The 21,393-nt window shown below is 40.9% G+C and overlaps 2 protein-coding genes across 2 annotated transcripts in view; both read left to right on the top strand.

The window, feature by feature from the left end:
• KLRG1 (killer cell lectin like receptor G1) overlaps window positions 1-12,035 on the top strand; it is a 55,828-nt gene extending 43,793 nt beyond the window's left edge. The window contains exons 2-6 of the mRNA XM_003926677.4: window positions 277-375; window positions 2,656-2,760; window positions 5,495-5,664; window positions 11,083-11,183; window positions 11,524-12,035. Of these exons, the coding sequence (XP_003926726.1) occupies window positions 294-375; window positions 2,656-2,760; window positions 5,495-5,664; window positions 11,083-11,183; window positions 11,524-11,635 (570 nt within the window). The 5' untranslated portion in view covers window positions 277-293 and the 3' untranslated portion in view covers window positions 11,636-12,035. The remainder of the gene's footprint in view (window positions 1-276; window positions 376-2,655; window positions 2,761-5,494; window positions 5,665-11,082; window positions 11,184-11,523) is intronic.
• A 119-nt stretch (window positions 12,036-12,154) lies between these two features.
• LOC101031875 (small nuclear ribonucleoprotein F) lies at window positions 12,155-12,630 on the top strand. The gene has a single exon (XM_003926678.4). The coding sequence runs from the start codon at window positions 12,248-12,250 to the stop codon at window positions 12,506-12,508; it is 261 nt and encodes an 86-aa protein (XP_003926727.2). The 5' UTR covers window positions 12,155-12,247; the 3' UTR covers window positions 12,509-12,630.
• The last annotated feature ends 8,763 nt before the right edge of the window (window positions 12,631-21,393 follow it).

Genomic DNA, 21,393 nt, shown 5'->3' with positions numbered 1-21,393 from the left:
TGTAACTGAAATTGCTGGACTTAAGAGCGATTTTCCCTTGCTCAACAGAATTAGGTGACATGGGGAATCAATATATATTTAATGAGCATCGAGAGTGTCATGGAGCAAAAAAATAACAACTTAAAATATTAATTTCTATAGGTAGCGTCAGTATTTGAATCATTTCCTGAAAAATTACTTCTGCTTTTGTTTCCTGCTGGCAGTTTAGAGATTGGGCTGTTTCTTCACTGATACCTGTCCCTTCACACTTCTATAATTTAACTCTCTCAACTGCAGGTGAAAGATCGCTGGAGATGACTGAGAGTGTTATTTATTCTATGATAGAGTTGCCTACTGCAACCCAAGCCCAGAATGACTACGGACCACAGCAAAAATGTGAGTTAACCAAGACAGCGTGGAAGACGATGAATAGCGACAGTAGGCTACGGATGAGTGGGGAATAGAATAAGTTTGAAGCAGATGGTGCAGAAAAATCGAGGATAATTTGAGGAAATACTTTTGGTTCAGTTTGAAGCCCAGAGATGGAATATGAAAAGTTGGTTTATGGTACAGGATCTGATGGTAGGTCTAAGGCAAAACTTTTTTCTAGCCATTCACTTCTTTGATCCCCTGTAAGAAACCCAACCTAGGGCAATGCCATTATTCCTTCTTGCTCCTAACTAAAGCAGAAACTTTGTTGGGAGAACGTTATCTTTAGTTATATTTGGAGTAACCTTGGACCAGCTGTTTAAATTCTAGGTATGGCTGTTTTTCTGACTATGGAATGAGGAGGACACCAATAGTTATTCTGGTGGATAATACTAAGATTTTTTTCAGGAAAGAAATTGATTTACATATCTAGATTTTTTTTTTTCCGACCTCACAGTGTTGCACTAGGATGGAGACAGGGAAGAAAGGTATCAAGAACACTGCAGATAATAGTCTCTGTGATTGAGGATTTGAAGACAAAAGAGCCATTTTTATGTAGAGTCCTAAGAGAACATTATCTGAGACAGACAGGTAATAGTGTAAATGCCAAAATTTATCCTTGATTTTGTATCTTAGGCAGTAAACTTCCACAAGGTATATTCTTTAGGGTAGTTTCCTAAGCTTTCTCTCTTTTTACTACACAGTTTTACTATTATAGTTTGTAATGTCTTTTGAGAGTGTTGTCTTAATTTGCTAAATCATTCTAGTACGCTTTATTTGTGTAATCTTTTCCTATTTTTGAACTATATCTGTGTTAATTTCTAAGGAATAGAAATACTAAGAAGTAATGTTCATGTCAAAGTATATGTTCAAGGTCACACACACAACTGGTGATAAATTGGAACCTCATTGGAACTATTTAGAGGCTTTTAATATACACTTAAAGTAAATTTTAAAAATTTATTTTACTTTCTTGAATTGGTTTGTCATTACACAAATACAATTATGCTTTGATACCTTTTTAAAATTTAGCATAACACAAAAATGAACATTTGTGTATTTCATTAAATGTTCTTCTGTGATGCAATGTAGTTTTAAAAGTTTTATTAGAAATCTAGTGTTTTTGGATTTATCAGTCCAAATATTTATTATACAGTATTCTCTCTTTATGAAGGCATCTCTCATTATGATTGTTTTTTTCTTTAAGAAGTTCAGAATAATCCACTGATACCCACATATATAGAATAATTTATCTAAAATTTAAACAAGAAATTGAAGGCCAAATAGGCAAGTTTAATTCCTAATTAAAGGCTGTTAAACAAAGGAATCAAAATTAGAACTTCAATATCATCTTAATTTACTGAGTTTTGCTCATTACATGTAATTTCTATGACTGTGAGATACCTTCAATTTTCAAATAAAGATTTGGCAACTTACTGCTCTTTTAATCACGACAGTTTACAAAGCACTTCTGAAATGTAGATTATTTTTATTTAAATTTTATGTATTTCAATTTTGAATAGATAATGTGTTTACATGGTTCAAAAATCAAAAGGTACAAAAGAAAATAAGGTAAAAATTCTTTCCTATCTTGTCTCCAGTGACTTTTTTTTTTCCATTCCAGAGGCAAACAATGTTATCAGATTCGTGGGTGTGCTTGCAGAGATATTTGCATACCCTGTTCTGCAGATGTTTCTCTGTCTTAACTATATATCTCACAAAATATTCCATATGAGTTAAAAAAAAAAAGCCAGTCTTTATTAGAAGCTGTGTATTCACTTTATGGATACATCAAAATGCAGAATTTAGATTGTATTCAGTCTATTCCTCCTACAATTATTGCTGCCACGAATAAACATGTATCTGTAGGAAAATTTTCTTAAGGAGAAATTTCTAGGCCAAAGGGTAAATGCCTTTGCCGTTTTAGTAGATATTGCCAAGTTATCCTCCAAAGAGGTACTAATTTGTATTCTCACCACCTACGGATGAGACGGTGTAAGCCACAATGTCAGAGGAAAAAAGCATTCTTTGACTTGATAAATAGAGTATGTTCCTCGATACAGGTGTTGGTGGTTACCTTAGACTTTAGAGCAAGTCCCTGACACATCCAGAAAAGGAGTCTTTATGGCGCGGATCTCAGTTCCCGCTAGGCCAAATGGCTTTCAGGTGCGGCATCCTTCCCTGACTTTCTCTTTTCTTCAAACCTTTCTTCCGACTCAGGATTGTGCTTTGACTCTGTTGTTGCAGCTTCTTCTTCCAGGCCTTCTCGTTCTTGCCTTGTGGCAATAGCTTTGGGGCTTCTGACTGCAGTTCTTATGAGTGTGCTGCTACACCAGTGGATCCCGTACCAGGGTAAGTGCAAACTTAACCCCAAATTCCTCTTTTACATTATATTATAAAAGCAATATAACACAGCAGGAAGTTTGAAAAATCAAAATAATTCAACGAAATAAATCACCGTCTGTACACAGCTATTTCCTGGGTATAGCCTCCTCATCTTTGACCATGCGCATTCATGTAAGCATGTATGTTCTTCCTTTTTTTTTTTTCTTTTTTTTTTTTTTAAAGACGGGGTTTCACCATGTTGGTCAGGCTGGTCTTGAACTCCCGACCTCAGGTGATCCGCCCACCTTGGCCTCCGAAGTGCTTGGATTACAGGCGTGAGCCACCACGCCCGGCCAGCATGTAGTTTCCTACCTTACTTGGTGCCTCCGCGGCTTGGCGGCCCTTTGCATCGGCCACCTCTCCCCCACCCCACCACCCAGCGCGGGTCCCAGCGCCGCTCCCCGCAGCCTTTGCTCTGCTCTTTTCCTTTTGTTTTTCAAAGGCTCTCCCTCCGTCACCCAGGCCGTGGGTGACAGATTTGTGTGCTGCCTACCAGTGGATCCTGTGCCACTCACTGTACAATCACAGCTCACTGTGGCCTTGACCTCCTGGCTCAAGTGATCCACCTCAGCCCCCTGAGCCGCTGAGACCACAGGCACATACCACCAGGCCTGGCTAATTTTTGTATGATTTTTTTTTTTTTTTTTTTTTTTTTTTGTAGAGACATTTCACCATGTTGCCCAGCCTGATCTTGAACGCCTGGGCTCAAGCCATCTGCCCTTCTTGGCCTCCCAAACTGTTGGGATTATAGGCGTGAGCCACTACACATCCTTTCTTTCTTTTAAAGGAATGCTGGGAATAGTTCTGATGGTAGCATACTCATAATTTTGGATATTGCTTTTTAATTTTATGTTGCCAGAAACATTTCCTGCTTAATTCCATATTTATTGTGATAATTAAATTATAATATTAGTGATGTTTGACTTTTCATTAATAGATATGTCATAATGTAATTAAACATATTCTGTTTTTTTGTTTGTTTGTTTTTGCCACTGAGGTGCTTTCACATTTTCTAAATTGAATTTTTCTAAGTTTAGTTCTTTTAGGCCTTCAAACCTAGTGATCTAGAGAGTTCTCAGTTTATGGTTTCACAGTCTAGAGTCCTAGCTTAGGTTTGTGTTTTTAGGGGATGATAGTGACAGATTATACAAAAGTGATTTATTAGGATTCTAAGAGTTCAGCTCCAGGGTTTCTACCTCAGATCCAAGTCCGACCTTTGACAAAAGGAAACACCCAGGGAAGTTGGGAATTTCTAATCCAGGCTGCGCAATGTCACAGCTGTATGGAGAAAGCGCAGCTCTCTCAGGTGCCAATGTAACAGCTTGATCCTCGGAACGTATATTGGTTGCATGCCAGGCCTTCTTAGAGAATAATTATCTAATCTTTATATGAAAAGTACTACTTTTCCCACTTTGTAATTCCCAAATCTAGAGTAGGTATATGCTCGATTCTGTAATTATATATCTACGCACGTGCTCATGGGGTATAATGGCTCATACTTGCTCACTATAGAATTGTGCTTATGGTGAGTTTATGCAAATATGTGGAAGCATGGAAACGCAGGTAGAAAATCAATAGAATTTTGGAATCTTGGTTGGGATTACCTTGAAAGTGTATCCGGTTCCCTTTCATCTTTGATTGTTTGCTTTTGAGACAGTGCCTCTCTCTGTCACCCAGGCTGGAATGCAGTATTGTGATCTTGGCTCACTGCAACGTCTGCCTCCTGGGTTCAAGTGATTCTCATGCCTCACCTCCCAAGTAGCTGGGATTACAGATGGGCACCACCACACCTGGCTGATTTTTTTGTATTTTTAGTAGATACGAAGTTTCACAATGTTAGCCAGGCTGCTCTTGAACTCCTGGCCTCGTGTGAGTCACCTGTGCTGGCCTTCCAAAGTGCTGGGATTACAGGCCTAAGCCACCATGCCTGGCCAGTTCCCTTTCATCTTGACAGAACTATGAGCCAACCATTTTAAAGGAATGCAGATCTTCCATATTTAAGAGCTCAGTTAGGGCATTCTATCACTTTTCACTTTAACACTGTTATGCTTCTCTATCAGAAAACCCTTCAGAAAAATATTAGTTCTTTTTGCCAAAATATAAGTGTTTTCTTTTTTTTCAAATTTTCAATGGTGAGAGACAGTTACATCTGTGATAATAAAAAAACAAAACTTTTCATTCTGGTTAAGTTTGCTTTTCCTAGTTTTTCTTTTTTTCTTTCTTCTTCTTTTTTTTTTTTTTGGCATTTTCAGTTGGGCATTCTGGATCATTCTGCCTGATTTAAGGAATATACACTATGCAATTATGCAATATATACACTGAGCAAAGACAGTACACAGATCCATATCATGCAAATGCACAGTTGTCTGGTGCATTTATATCACATGTGCACAGAGATCTCTAGCAGCAGTACAGTGCCTGCTCCAGAGTTCTGAGGCAGCTCGTTCTACGTTTTCTTCTCTGTTCCTTCAGCGATAGCCACATTCTTGTGTAGTAGAATATATACTAGTAGATGGTGGGGTTGGACATCATGAGGTATTCAAATTGAGAATATGCGTTGTTACACATTTCTCTAACCCTCAATCTGAAAAGTGGTGGAGCAGGGAAGACCCAGGCCTGCCAGATTCCATTTTATCTCCCATTTGATTTCCAAGACTGAGTGGTCTGTGAAGATGTGAACCAGGCCCCTCTTCTTTCCTAGGCTCCAACTACTCCACTTTCGCCAGCTGTCCTAGCTGTCCAGACCTCTGGATGAGATATGGTAACCATTGTTACTATTTCTCAGTGGAGAAAAAGGACTGGAATTCTAGTCTGCAATTCTGCCTAGCCAGAGATTCACAACTCCTTATCATAACGAGCAACGAGGACATGGTAAATGCCAACATTTAGAAAATGTCGGGTTTTGTTTTTCTTAACTACTGTTTAAATGTATCATGTATCCTCTTTTGAGGAACAGAAGGAATCTGTGATTTGGGGGGATACTGTATTCTTCCCCTTCCCTCTTGTTCTCTTTCCTCTTCTACTTCTGCCTTCTTCCCTCTCCTTCCCCGACTCTTTACCCTTATGCTGCCTGACCCAACAAACTTCAGTTACAGCAACCCAGATGCTTGCAGAGCATATTAGTGTGTATGTGGCGGGAGGAGGGAGGAGGAATTAGATCTGAAATACAGGTATAGCTAAAACAAGTCTTAGGTCCGGAAACATGCAGGTCCAACAATGAAGAGGCAGCAGACTTTTTTTTTTTTTTTCAATTGCATTTTAGGTTTGGGGGTACATGTGAAGAACATGCAAGATTGTTGCATAGGTACACACATGGCAGTGTGATTTGCTGCCTTCCTCCCCCTCACCTATATCTGGCATGTCTCCCCATGCTATCTCTCCCCACCTCCCCACCCCCCGCTGTCCCTCCCCTATTTCCCCTCAACAGACATCAGTGTGTGGTGCTCCCCTCCCTGTGTCAGATTTTTATACGGTGGAATTTGGGAGGGAGGGAAAGATAGAGATTACGGGGACAGAGTGATTGTGGCAAGGTCTTGAAGGCCTTCTTTAAAAATGGTTTCCCGGCCGGGCGCGGTGGCTCAGCCTGTAATCCCAGCACTTTGGGAGGCCGAGGCAGGTGGATCACGAGGTCGAGAGATCGAGACCATCCTGGTCAACATGGTGAAACCCCGTCTCTACTAAAAATACAAAAAATTAGCTGGGCATGGTGGCGCGTGCCTGTAATCCCAGCTACTCAGGAGGCTGAGGCAGGAGAATTGCCTGAACCCAGGAGGCGGAGGTTGCGGTGAGCCGAGATCGCGCCATTGCACTCCAGCCTGGGTAACGAGAGCGAAACTCCGTCTCAAAAAAAAAAAAAAAAAAAAAAAAAAAAAAAAAAAAAATGGTTTCCCTTCATTCACTGGAATCCAGGAAGTTCCAGACTCCATGTCCAGAAAGTTGGGAAACAGGGAAGGAAACGCGCGCGCGCGCGTGTGTGTGTGTGTGTGTGTGTGTGTGTGTGTGTGTGTGTGTGTGTCTCGGCCTCCACTTCCTACAGTCCCCTCAGATCCTTCCTATCCACCCAGCAATCTCTTGGAAAACAACTTGCTATTAGTCCTAGACCATCTCAAGGCAATACAAGGAATTGACATCCTGAGGTTGCCTGGTATAAATATCAATCAAATCCTAATTTGTCAACATAAATAACATCTTTTGTGCTAATTTAATACTGATTTTTGTGTTTTGTTATTGTTTTCTGTTTTCTTTTTGGGAATAGACTCTAGCCACAGAGAACAATTTATTGAGAATTAAACTATGTTAACTTACCTTGGGAAAAATCCAGAGGTAGTTACTCTAAAGCAGTTGGGAAGAACACATATTTCCTAAATTTTATAACTACCTATATAGGTAAACACACAGGTCATATAGATTCTTGTTTTCTGTCAAAGGAACACTTACTCCTTTGGAATTCTACATAGAATCTAAACTCTAAATTTTTCCACATTTGTGACTTACACTTTTTTTAATGCCTTCTTTAAGTGAGGTGGCAGAATGCATTGAGGTCTACTCAATAGACACGGGATCTTTTATGGCCTCTGGCAATACAGCCTTGCTTTCTGGACCTTGTAGAAACTCCTAGTCTCATTCTGATATAGTGACTGAGGATTTGAGCTGACTTATGTTAGTAGCAGAAGTGAGCCATGACCTTGAAACATTGTGGGCAAAACTGATAAACAGGAGTTATGAGTCATAGCACAAGACGCTGCTACAGAAAATTGTGGTGCAGTAGCTACTATAAATTTCACAGTGTGATCATGAGAGGCAGGGAGGGAAAAGATGAAGCGCACAGAATATCTGGGAAAATAGCAATATTTCTGTTTCCGTGAGGTACGCAGAAGAAGGGCAGGATCATTAGAGGGATTCCTTCCTTTCTTTCCCTACATGCCCTGGTTCCTGAGACTAGTGTTGAGCAAAACAGTAGAGTTACATTCACTGGATTTCCAAATTGAGTTTATTTTTTCTTAAGGCTCTTTGGGGCCAAGTCAGTGCTGGAGAGGGTGGAATGTCCCTGCTAGATGTCGTAAGTTTTACTTTTGACATTCCCGTGGAATCTTACTTGATTCTCTGGTTTAATTCTTTTTCTGGGCTCCAGCTTTTGTCAGATCCTGTAGAACCAAATTGACTTTTATGTGACCTGCTGAGTCTCTTGTTCTAGTGTTATTATTCTTTTTTTATTATTCTTTTATTATTTATTTATTTATTTATTTTTTATTATTTATTTTTTTATTATTCTTCTCAGGGCAAGATTTACCTACTATTTTGAGGTATGTGCAATGTTTCCAGTATCAGACTGGGGTCTGAGCCACTACCAAAAAAAGCAAAAAATAAAAATAAAAATGAGAGCTCTGTGGATCTATTAAAACTGAAGTTTTTCAAACTGGCATTCCATTGGTGGAGAGTGCTGCTGGAGAATTTGGTTGTTATATGTAGAATCTACAGGCCTGTGGAAAATATCCCTGTCATGCTGTTACACAGTAGTCTTTCAGTGAGATATTTAAGTAGAGTTCACCTCCTATCTTAGATCACTAACAGTAAAATGTACAGTAATAACAGAGGCTACCATGGATTGAGCACCTGCTTTTTGCCAGGTGTTTTAGGTATAGTATTCCTTTTTGTGTGTGTGTGTGAGAGAGATGGAGTTTCACTCTTGTTGCCCAGGCTGAAGTGCAGTGGCACGATCTGGGCTCAGTGCAACCTCCACCTTCAGGGTTCAAGCGATTCTTCTGCCTCAGCCACCCAAGCAGCTGGAGTTACAGTTGCCCACAACCACACCCAGCCTTTTCTTAATCATCACAGCAATTCTAAAAAGTAGAGTTCAACATCCCCATTTTGTTGGTGAATGAATAAAATCCAGAGGAACTGGCTGGGTGTGGTGGCTCCTGCCTGCCATCTAGCACTTTTGAGAAGCTGAGATGGGTGGATCACTTGAGGTCAGGAGTTCAAGACCAGCTTGGTCAACATGGTGAAACCCTGTCTCTGCTAAAAATACAAAAATTAGCTGAGTGTGGTGTCGCACACCTGTAATCCCAGCTTCTTGGGAGGCCGAGGCACAAGAATCACCTGAACCCAGGAGGTGGAGGCTGCAGTGAGCCAAGACTGCACCACTGCACTCCAGTTTCAGCAGCAGAGTGAGACGCTGTCTCAAAAAAAAAAAAAAAAAAATGAATGAGTATAAGTCCAAGGCTACAAATCTGGCAGAGCCAAATTTTAAATTCCACTTTGGTGGGCACAATGGCTGACACCTATAATCCTAGCACTTTGGGAGGCTGTGGTGGGTGGATTGCTTGAGCCCACAATTAGAGACCAAAAAAAAATATTGATCTCAGAACAGAGGACAGAAGAAGCTGGGAAGGGGAGGTTAGGGAGAATTATGTTAAAGGATACAAAATTACAACTTCAGTGATCCACCCAGCTTAGCCTTCCAAAGTGCTGGGATCACAGGCGTGAGCTGTGCTGGCTCCTCTCTCAACTTCAGAAGAGCAGCTCTTTATTTGTGCCGGTGCAGGGTCCAAGGAGGCAAAGAGAGACAGTGAAGAGCAGAGCCCATAAATTCTTACTCTTCAGCAACCATCTTCTAGGAGTGGAATAAAAATGACATCAAAATGGGACATCTGGTGATATCATAATAACCACAGGCAGTTGAATTGTATTGCTCTCTTAGTAGTTTCTAGATAAAAAGAATATTTTATTCTAAAGGTATTTAACTAATTAAGCTGTCATTCAAAAATATTGAAAATATAATTATTAATTACACCAACATTAAAGCCTACAACAAAATTAACCTTGGATTATCTTTTTAACCTTTTATTTTAATCTATTAATATTTTATTTCATTTGTAGAGACAATTCTCTTAGGATATAAACTTCTTCATTTGAATGTCAGATTTTGCAGATCAAAGCATCTTTTATCTCTGTTCTTTTGGGTAACGTGGCACACAGAAGTGGTGTAGCCAATTTAACTTTACCTTAAACTGTGCCCTTAAGAACTGTTTTTTTCTTGCCATATACAAGATTGATGAGGACATGGAAAATGAGACTTCTGCAGGGGGGAAAAACCAAGAATATTGCTATAGGCTTCATCATAATTTATGTATTTAATGATGATGGGAGAAATGACCACTTCTGCAGCAAATGTTTAGCTGCTGCTGCTGCTGCTTTTTTTTTTTTTTGATAATCTGAATACCTATCAGGTGCTTTCTTTAATTAAGGAGAAAATTGCAATGGAAAGTAGAGATGTAATATTATCTTGTAAGAATAATATTACATATAATATAATATATGTAAGAATCTGGTTACAGATATATAATAATATTACATATAATATAATATTGTAAGAATCTGGTTACAGATATATAATATTATTATTATAGTATTACATTATAATATTATTATAGTATTATATAATAATACTATTATTATAATATAATATAATAATAATATTATATTATATATAATATTATTATATATTATAATATTATTATATATAATAATAATAATCTGGTTACAGATATATATTATTATATTATTATATTATAATAATAGTATTATTATATAATACTATTATAATATTATAATATATAATAATTAATAATATTATATATAATATTATTATTATATATTATAATATTATTATTATATATAATAATAATCTGGTTACAGATATATAATAATATTACATATAATATAATATTGTAAGATTCCGGTTACAGATAGAAAGGTCAATTTTAGGACGCTGCTGCTCTCTCTGTTAATCTTTAGAATTAGACGTTAAATGAGAAATTAGTTATTTATAGTGAATGGTTGTCTTAGCTTGGGCTGCTGTAACAAAGTACCATAGACTGGGTGGCTTGAACAACAGATGTTTATCTCCCTCAGTTCTGGAGGCTGGAAAGTCCAGTATCAAGGTTCTGTGGCCCCTAGTGGGGACCCACTTCTGGCTTGCACATGGCTGCCTTCTTGGGCACTAATTGCATCACGAAGGCCCCACCCTCATGGCCTCATCTAAACGTAATTACTTCCTAAAGGCTCCACATCCAGATACCATCACACTGGGGGTTAGGGCTTCAAAATGTTGATTCCAGGAAGACACAAGCATTCAGTCCTTAAGAGCCGTGATGATGGAGGGTGTAAGGAATGATAGTTTGTCTTTTAATTAACTACTTAAGTTAGTATTAGGAATCCAGTGTGGAAAGGAACAATTGTTTGACTGTGACACGAGGTCCCTGTGTCGGTTTTCAACCTCTCCCTTAGAGCCTGGTCCAGGGTTTCCTCAGTGAAGCCTTTTGGTGGATCGGACTGAGGAACAATTCTGGCTGGAGGTGGGAAGATGGATCACCTCTAAACTTCTCAAGGTAAGGGGTTTCAAAGGAGGGAAAAGAGAAAGGGAAGAAAAAGGGAAGACAAATTATGTTACTTGGGGAATAGATTAAGAAGAGCAGATGGAAAGGAGAGGAAAGAGTGAAAAGAAGAGAAAATAGGGAGCAAGGAGGAGAAGGAACAATGGGTGACGACAAAAAGAAAGGATGACGTTTTAAAGAGAGGCTGATGAACCATGTTTATTCTTCTGCTGTTTGCGGGAACTAGGGACCTGAATAAGGAAAAAGAATTTGCTCAGTTTTTATCCTTTCATGCCTTTCAACCCTTTTTCTGTGCATGTGGCCTTAAGTGATTAACTTTTCTGAATTCTTACAGGATTTCTTTTAATAGTTTAGTGCAGACATGTGGTGCCATCAACAAAGATCTTCTTCAGGCCTCAAGCTGTGAAGTTCTTTTACAGTGGGTGTGTAAGAAGGTCAGACATTGATGGATGGCCACTCGTCCTGACCCTTGGATCTGTCATGGAGCCCTAAAAGGACGGAGCCGGCCACCGGATGTTGGGAAAGCCATGAGCATATGGTTAGCAAATACTGGACTTTCTCAGATATGGCATTACATGCAAGACATCCTCCTAGGGATTGATGCCTAACTGATGGATTCTCTTGGAGACTATTTAGATATGTGAACAATTTAAAGACCAGATCTAAGCAAACTTTTGAAATAGATAAGTTTGTTTTTTGTATTTCTCAGTACGCCAACTAATGTTGCTGCCTTCATCCCCTGCCCAACCATCTCTGTCAAAAATACATCTTTTTCATATTGTATTCTGAGCTAATCTGATAAAATCTATGCCCATATATACTATCGCTTATGTACTAGAGAAGTACGTTATTACTCTTCTAGTACATTGCCAATCCCTAGCGGTATACTTTTATCGTAAGAGTGATCTTTGCAGATCAAACTTTATTCTAAAGAATAAACCTAGCCATTTCTCTTGAAGCTTGGCGGTTCGGGGCTTGGCGGTATCTGCTGTAGTCACGAGGGATGAGCGGCGGCCTGGTTGGCAGCGAGTAGCCTGCAGCATTCGCCCGTGGTTACGATGAGTTTACCCCTCAATCCCAAACCTTTCCTCAATGGACTAACAGGAAAGCCAGTCATGGTGAAACTTAAGTGGGGAATGGAGTACAAGGGCTACCTGGTATCTGTAGATGGCTACATGAACATGCAGCTTGCAAATACAGAAGAATACATAGATGGAGCATTGTCTGGACATCTGGGTGAAGTTTTAATAAGGTGTAATAATGTCCTTTATATCAGAGGTGTGGAAGAAGAGGAAGAAGATGGGGAAATGAGAGAATAGCATATTTTGTGGGAGATTTTTTTTTTTCCCTGACCCCAGCCCCCGGGATTTTTTTTTTTATATATATATTTCTAGACAATAAAGATTTGTTTGCTCTTCAAAAAAAAAAAAAAAAGAATAAACCTAGCTGGGCATGGTGGCGTGTACCTGGAATCCTAGTTATTTGAGAGGCTGAGGTGGGAGAATCGCTTGAGCCCAGGAGTTTGAGGCTGTAGTGAGCTATGATTGCACCACTGCACTCCAACCTGGGAGACCCAGCGAGGCTCTATCTCTAAAAAAAAAAAAATGCTAATGTTGAGAATATAAATTGTGGAAAGTGAGTGAGGGCAAGGTGGTACTTCCTCTGTCTTAGTCTTCACACTTGATGAAAAAACCTGGTCCTGGTTGATTTTTTTTTTTTTTTTTTTTAGTATGCGTAGATGTGGTTGAATAAACCAACGTATAATCATATCTTTTCTATTCTGTGAACATGTGACCTGCATATTAATTTCAAGATAGCAATGAATTTGATAATGCATTTTCGTAGAGGAAAGTTTGCAGAGACAGTTTATGTGGTTGGATCACCAAATTATCTTAGGCACTAATGCCTCAAAAATAAGGAAAACTTTATTATTTCTCCTTAGTAGAGTTTAGACATACATAAGGATAGAGGTGCAGTAATTCTTTTTGTCTTTATCTTTCATAGTTTTTTTTTAAAAACATGGACTATATCTTATCTACCACTGTATCCCGAATACCTAAGATAGTGCTCACATTCAGTGACTATTAAATAAATAAATGGATGAATAAATAAGAATGAAAACTATTCATTCTGGTTGTTTCTGTTAGTCCATAAATTAGAGGAATTAAAGAGGAGAAAAACAGTATATCCTAATCCCCCCAACCCACCCATAAGGGTCTTCAGTAGCTAACTCTGAAGACACAAAGGGCCAGTTAATCTGGATACAATGCTCACAGAAGGAAGTCGTGGAAACAAGCTCCCCTCCCTAAGGATGTGACGATAGTGATTCCATGTGGGCCATGGCTTGGCTACCTCAGAGTACACAATTTCATTTACTTATTGAAAGATAAGAACAGAACTACAGTTGGGTCTTAAATTTTCACCTGAGCAGGCAGGATGTGTGCAGTCCTCCTCTGTGACTAAGGTTCAGGCCTTTAATAAGGATTTATCCACCTATCATCAGAATTGGGTGTAGTTCCTCACTGCTTGGTCTCCCTTAAGAATGTTACAAGGGAAGGAACAGTTTACTTTCTGGTTGCTTATTTATTCCTTAGACTTATTTATGAGGGGCTGGGATCAGTTAGTAACTCAATTCTTGCACCTTCCCTAGTGAAATAAAGTTTGGTAAAACTAGAAACTAATGTTTTTGATTAGCACTTACATTGCACAGCAGACGCCTTTGATGAACGTTATCCATTAAACATATCTGGAACATTCAGTGTTTGGAATAACACATTTATTAAAGATAATAACAGAGCAGTCACAAAATTGAAATGAAGAAAATCCAGGAACATACAGGAGGAGTTGGGGCAAGAAGCCGCCACTGATTGTCCCCCTGCAGGAACACAAATGGAACAATTACCCGCGCAAGAAAGCACCTTCATAAGAACCAAACATCAGATAAGCAATTACAGTACCTGATTTTAACACCGTATCAACGAAAGACGCACTGAAGGGGGCAGGAGAGACAGTCTTGAATTGCCAATGCCACCTCTTCCCCCTCTCCCAGCAGCAGGTGTGGTGCGGAGAGAGAGGGGAGGAAGAGCACAGTGATTACGGGACTTTCCATTGGAACTGAGTGCTGCCTGGTCAAAGCAGATAGCAACGTGGGACGGAATTCAACCAGTGCCCACAGAGGGAGCGTTTAGACCAGCCCATGGGGGACTCGCCTATCCCAGTGGTGGGAACCTGAGTTTTCACTTGTCCTACCATGGCAGGGTAAAGCACTCTGGGGTCCTAAATAAACTTGAAAGGCAATCTAAGCCATCAGGACCACAATTCCTGGGCAAGTCCTGGTGCTATGCTGGGCTCAGAGCCAGTGGACCTGGAGGGAATGTTGGATACAACGAGCTCTAAATTTCTCTGCAAAGAATCAGTATGTTAGTACGTTCAGTTCTTTGTCGTCCATTTTAAAATTTAAATTCCTTGTAGTTTCATCAAACAACCTTTTCCACCAGTTCTAATCAGTAGTTCACATCTGTTCCCCTGGTCCCCTGCTTCATCTGCACTTATCCAAGTCACCTGCTTTGGTCACCTGCTCTGGTCACCTGCTCCAGTCACCTGCCCTGGTCACCTGCTTTGACCTGAGTCACCCCGGTCACCTGCTCTGACTCGTCCCATAACTGTCCTTCCAACCAAACTACCCACCTGCCACTTCGGCTCATACTGCTGTTCTCTTTAAAAGAGCCAATCAGAATTACCTTAGTCTGTGCGGTCTAACCCTAGCCAATGCGGGAATGACACAGCAGGAGGGGCTACCTGCATCAGGAGCCAGAACCTCTTTCCTTCCCTTGTCCAGGTGCATGCTCACCATTGCTCCACCCTTCTATTGAAGTAAACTGCCTTGCTGAGAGGATTTATATTCAAGTGCTCTTTCGTTTGCAGCATTGAAATTTTGCATACAACAGGGAACGTGACCTAGTGAGACACCAGCGGGGTGGCCAAGGGAGTGCTTGTGTAACCCCTCCTCCAACCCCAGGAAGTGGAGCTTGCAGCTCTGGGGGAGACTCCTTCCTTCCACTTGAGGAGAAGAGATGGGAGGGTAAAGAGGACTTTGTCTTGCAAGGATCCAGCTCAGCCACAAAAGGACAGGGCACCACCACCGAGAGTCCCAGGGTCCCTATTCTGGGACCGAGTTTCTGGATGACGTGTTAAGACACACTCTGGATCAGCAGGGAGCATGCTGCCTTGAAAGGAAGTACCCAGTCCAGGCAGGATTCAAAACCTGCTGACTAAAGAGCCCTTTGGCTGTGACTCATCAGCAGCAGTGCCCAGGCAGTATTTGTCATAGGTATTGGGTGAGATCCAGCGCTGTGCTGGCTTCCAGTGTGACCCAGCACATTCTTAGCTGTGGTATCCATGGGGAGAGACTGCTTCTGCTTGAGGACAGTGAGAGGGAGATTGGACATAGATAAGGAGAGATTTAACCCGGGACTAATGGGGACTTGGTCTTGCAGCTTAAGTACCAGCTTGGCTACACTGAGGTAGAGCACCCAGTCAGCACCTGGGGTCCTTGATTCTAGGCTCCTGGACTGCATTTCTGGACCTGCCCTGGGTCAGAGGGGAAGGAGCCCATTGCCCTGAAGGTAGAGACCCAGGCCTGGCAGCATTCACCATAAGGTTACTGAAGAGCCCTTGGACCTTGAGGGAACATCAGTGGTAGCCAGGTAGTGGTCACCACAAGCCTTGGGTGAGACCCAGTGCTGTGCTGGCTTCAGGTCTGACCGAGTGCACTCCCAGGGGTGGTGGCCACAAAGGTACTTGTGCCACTATTCCCCCAGCTCCAGGTAGCTCAGAATGGAGAGAGTGACTTTGTTTCCTTGGTGTAAAGTAACAGAAGATAACAAGAGTCTCTTCCTGGTAATCTAGTAAGATTTCCTGTATCATACCCAACACCACCAAGGTGGTACTTCTGTAAGTCTACAAGAGTCACAGTGCTACTGGGTTTGTGGTGCCCCCGAATGCAGATATAGCTGCAGTGGCCAAAGACTTAGATCACAACACTCAATTCCCTTTGACGGGTTGAAAAGCTTTCCCAAGAAGGATGAGTACAAATAAGCCCAGGCTTCAGATGATAATAAAAACCTAGCTCTTTAGTTCCCAGACACCAGCTGGTTTCCAGCTTTATCCATGTCCCTACAAAGGACACAAACTCATTGTTTTTGATGGCTGTATAGTATTCCATGGTGTATATGTGCCACATTTTTCTTGTCCAGTCTATTATCGAGGGCTTTTGGGTTGGTTCCAGGTCTTTGCTATTGTAAACAGTGCCACAGTGAACACATGTGTGCATGTGTCCTTACAGTAGAATGATTTATAATCCTTTGGATATATACCCAGTAATGGGATTGCTGGGTCAAATGAAATTTCTATGTCTAGGTCCTTGAGGAATCGCCACACTGTCTTCCACAATGGTTGAACTAATTTATACTCCCACCAACAGCGTAAAAGTGTTCCTATTTCTCCACGTCCTCTCCAGCATCTGTTGTCTCCAGATAGTTAATGATCGCCATTGTAACTGGTGTGAGAGCCCCACCAATTTAAACTCTCCAGCAACGTATAAATTTGGGTGCCTATTTCTTTATTTCCTCACAAGGCAGAGATAAGGTGAACCCCAGGCTCTTCATGATTATGATGGCTTCCCTTCTGGTTCCATTTTTGAAGGATAATGAGGGGTTTTTACTTAGAAGGAGGTCTTTCAGATCCTTCACGTTTAACATCTATAAGACACATCTTTCCCTTGCTGGTAATGCTCTCAGATGGCAAAGTGTGGATGATAAAGTCTTTATTTCTATATTATCACTGAGAAGCAAAAGAAAATAAACAGGAGGGAAGAAGACTCCTGGCACAGAAAAATGAGCACAAAAATGATGTAATAAAAACTAAAGAAAAAGTGGTTTTCAAGGGAGAAGGAGCACTCTTTAGAAGCAAACGCCAAAGAGTTGTAAAGTAACCTAATGAGAGGAGAGTATTTAATGGAAATGGCAGTATGAAGGTCACGCTTATCATCCTTCATTGGTGTTGTGGTGACAGGTGAAATTTCAGCAGGCTGATAAACAATACAAGATAAGGAAGTGGAAAATGAGTGTAGATGGTCCTCTTATGAAGTTTACTTAAGAGAGGAAGGAAAGAGATAATATCTAAGTAGAGTTATGTGTAAGGTCAATATATCTTAAAATACAGGTAGAAGAGAGTAGCGCATTTTGTAACTTGAGGTAAAAAAAGGTTGAAAGAAGAGATTAAAAATGCATGTGAGTGTGGCCAGCTGTGGTGGTTCATGCCTGTAATCCCAGCACTTTGGGAGGCCAAGGCAGGCAGATGACTTGAGGCCGGGAGTTTGAGACCAGTCTGGCCAACATAGTGGAAACCTGTCTCTATTAAAAATATCAAAATTAGTCAGGTGTGGTAGCACATGCCTGTAGTCCCAGCTACTCAGGAGGCTGAGGCACGAGAATCACTTGAACCTGGGAGGTAAAGGTTGCAGTGACCTGAGATCGTGCCACTGCACTCCAGCCTGGGTGACAGTGAGACATCATCTCAAAAAATAAAAAATGTGCGTGTGAGAGAGGACGTTTTATAGACCAAGATCCTTGAGGCAGTGGATGAATATGAAACTAGCCTGTGATGGTCCTGGTAGCAGCAGTGGCTAGGGCATAGGCAGGATATTTTAATTAGGAAACAAAGCTTAGCCAGAGAGGAGGGCCAGAGAAGTGACAGGTAAGCTACAGGAAGCAACAGATTATATAGACCAAGATCCTTGAGGCAATGCATAAATATGAACCACATCAGGGTTCTTTTATTGTCTTATTTATTGACTGGACATCTGGAAGAAGTAACCTTGGGTAGAAAGAGTGCCCCTTCCCCTGGAAGAAGGAAAATGGGTGGGCGAGGATTCTGATGTGTTTATTATAAGCGATAGGGAAGTAAACCGTTCTAGCCTGGTGAACTTCGTTTTCTCAGTGAAATCAAATACAAGGTCATGTGCTAAGAAGAAGAGAGGAAATAATAGGGTTGGGGGTGTCTGTGGACAGCAGAATTTTTGAATAATCACAAAGGGGAAAAAGAGGCATCTGCCTAGAGATAAGACATAGCTGGGCAGCCCTGCGAGCTTGGGTGAGGCAGGAGGTCACACATTTTTAGTGACTTCAGTCTGTACTATCGCATGATTTTAGGCAGTAACCCACACGAGGTTAGTTGTAATAACAGAGAAATCAAATGGCAAGAAGGATGGAGGAAGAGGATGTCACAGTGTGGTTTTTCAGGGCAAGAAAAAAGGTGTCAGGAAAGAGAGTTAGCCAGAAGTGGGCAAGAAACCCAAATAATGAGGGCCCTAAAGTCAGGGACGTGCAGAGGGAAAGATTTGGGAGTAATGGTGTAGGAGATGAACTAAAACGCTGCAGTGGACATTTCTGTACATGGATGCTGCTTCTCTATAATAGATTCCTAAAAGTGGGATCATGAGCTGACATGTATGCCGAATCAGACATGTTAATAGATACCCCTGGATTGCTTTTCCAAAAGGCTGAAGCAATTTTACCCCCGCTGGCAATGAATGAGGGTGCTGGTCCCAGGTCCTTCTCAGCTCCACGTGCTCTCCATGTTTTGAATTCTGGCTATGATTATTACGATTTTTGTGGGGAAGAGGGATGTTAGAGCTTTGTCATTTGTGCTGTCCAGACTAGTACTGTCTTTGGGCATCTTCTCAAGTCAGTGAGTTATTTGTGTGTCCTCTGAGTTACGTGTTTATATCCTGGGGCTATTCACTCCGTCAGGGTTCTTTCACTGTCTTTTTTCTCATCAACCTGTTGGCACTCTTTGAGGCACATGCTGCCTCCTCATTTGTCAGTCATATGTGTTGCAAATGTTTTAGATTATTTGTTTTCTTGAAACATTATGAGTTTTTTTCCTTTCTAGTCATGCATTTTATATTTTGATAAAATTGTGTGTGTGTATGTGTGTGTGTGTGTGTGTGTGTGTGTGTGTGTTTTAGAGACAGGGACTCACTTTTTTTGCCCAGGCTGGAGTGCAGTGGTGCGATCATAGCTCACTGTAGCCTCAATCTGCTGTGCTCAAGTGATGCTCCTGCCTTAACCTCATGAGTAGCTGGGACTGCAGGTGTGCCTCACTGTGCCTGGCTTGTTTTTTTTTTTTTTTAGTTGATAAATACAAATTATATACATTAAAATGTACAACATGTTGTTTTGAAATATATATACATTGTAGAATGGGCAAATGAGTTAATTAACATATGCGTTACCGCACATATTTGTGTGTGGTAGTGAGAACACTTAAAATCTATTTTCTTTCTTTCTTTTTAAAAAAGATATTTATTCAGCGTCATGATCAGACTATTACATTTAGCAATCAACAGCATGGCTACAAAAAAAAAAGTCTACATTAAAACCCTTGGTTGGAATGCTTTACACTTTCCACAGAACAGAAACGAAAATAATCTGTTATACAATTAGTCACAAACACAGTCCTCGAGGTTTTTTTTTGTGTGTATGTATTTAGACAAATACATACACATGAGTATTTGTCTAAATCATGTCTTCTTTGTAGCAGCTACGTTCTGCTGCCACTGCGCTTGGCTGAGTTCACAAATCTGTTGCAACCCGTAGCTTCCCCGTCACTTCTCTGGCTCTCCTCTCCTGCGAAGCTTTGTTTCCTAATTAAAATCTCCTGCCACTGCCATAGCTACTGCTGCTACCGGAACCACCACAGCCACCTTGGTTTCGTGGTTTGGCAAAGTATTGGCCGCCACCACCACAGGGGCCAGAGCTTCTGCCTCCAGAGATTCCTACCTTCATGGGTCCAAACTTTGAAGACTGATTGTTGTAACTGCCAAAATCATTGTAGCTTCCACCACCTCCAAAATTTGCTCCCATCATTACCAAATCCATTACAGCCATCTTCACTGCCACCATATCCACCACTGCCATGGATGCCACCAAAGCCACCATGACCACTGAAGTTTTCTCCATGACTAAAGTTGTCACTCCCACTGAAACCACCTCCGTGACCACCACAAAAGTTTCCAGAACCACTTCGACTCTTGCTTAGACAGGGCTTTCCTAACTTCACAGCCTTGGCCATGGATAGTATGGTGTTTCCGAATGACAGTCTTATCCACGGAGTCACAGTCGCCAAGGTTACAAAGGCAAAGCCCCTTTTCTTGCCACTGCCTTGGTCAGTCATGATTTCAATCACTTCAGTTTTTCCATACTGTTCTAAAGAATCTCTTATGTGATGTTCTTCTTCAGGGTTTTCTTTGATGATGCCAACAAATACCTTTTTCACAAGTAAGTGGGCACCTAGTTTTAAAGAAAAATGGAAGTGGTGGTCGTGGGGGTGGTTTCAGCGGAAGTAATGTAATTACTGTCACTGAATTATACTCTTAAACATGGTTAAAGTGATACACTTGTTATTATGTACGCTGTATCACAATAAAAATGATAGCCCCCCCCGAAAAATGGCTTCTTTGAGGCACATGCCACCTCCCCATCCCACCCACCACCCCTTCTCATCACTGTCATCTTCAAACCTTTTCCCTCCCTCTCAGTGATCCAAGATTTTGCCCAGAACTCAGTTTGTCTTCTCTCTTCCAAGTTAGATATCACAACAGCAAAAATTAATTAAAGATCAAAATGTGAAACCAAATAATTAAAGCTGGGTTAAGAGAGGACCGGGCACAGTGTCTCACGCCTTCAATCTCAGCACTTTGGGAGGCCACAGTGGATGGATCACCTGAGGTCAGGAGTTCGAGACCAGTTCAGCCAACATGGCGAAAGCCTGTCTCTACTCAGTAGGCCAAGGCATGAGAAACACTTGAACCCAGGAGGAGGAGGTTGCAGTGAGCCGAGATCATGCCATTGCACTCCAGCCTGAGCAATGGAGTGAGACTGTCTCTAATTACTTAATTAATTAATTAAAGATATAAACTTAATAGACAAAAATTTTGGAAAAATACAAGTAAATCCCAAGCGGGTGATTCTAGGTAGAATACTAAAATCCACAATAAGGGGAAACATGACAGTTTTGACTTTATTAAAACTTAAAATGAGAAGAGGGGATTGGGGAGATGTTGGTCAAAAGATACAAAATTTCAGTTGGAGAAGAAGAATAAGTTCAAGAGATCTATTGTTCATCAAGGCTCACTGCAACC

The sequence above is a fragment of the Saimiri boliviensis genome, chromosome 7 (assembly GCF_048565385.1).
Source record: "Saimiri boliviensis isolate mSaiBol1 chromosome 7, mSaiBol1.pri, whole genome shotgun sequence".
Lineage (NCBI taxonomy): Eukaryota > Metazoa > Chordata > Mammalia > Primates > Cebidae > Saimiri > Saimiri boliviensis.
The sequence above is the reverse complement of the archived record's forward strand: the minus strand, read 5'-3'. Positions and strand labels throughout refer to the sequence as shown.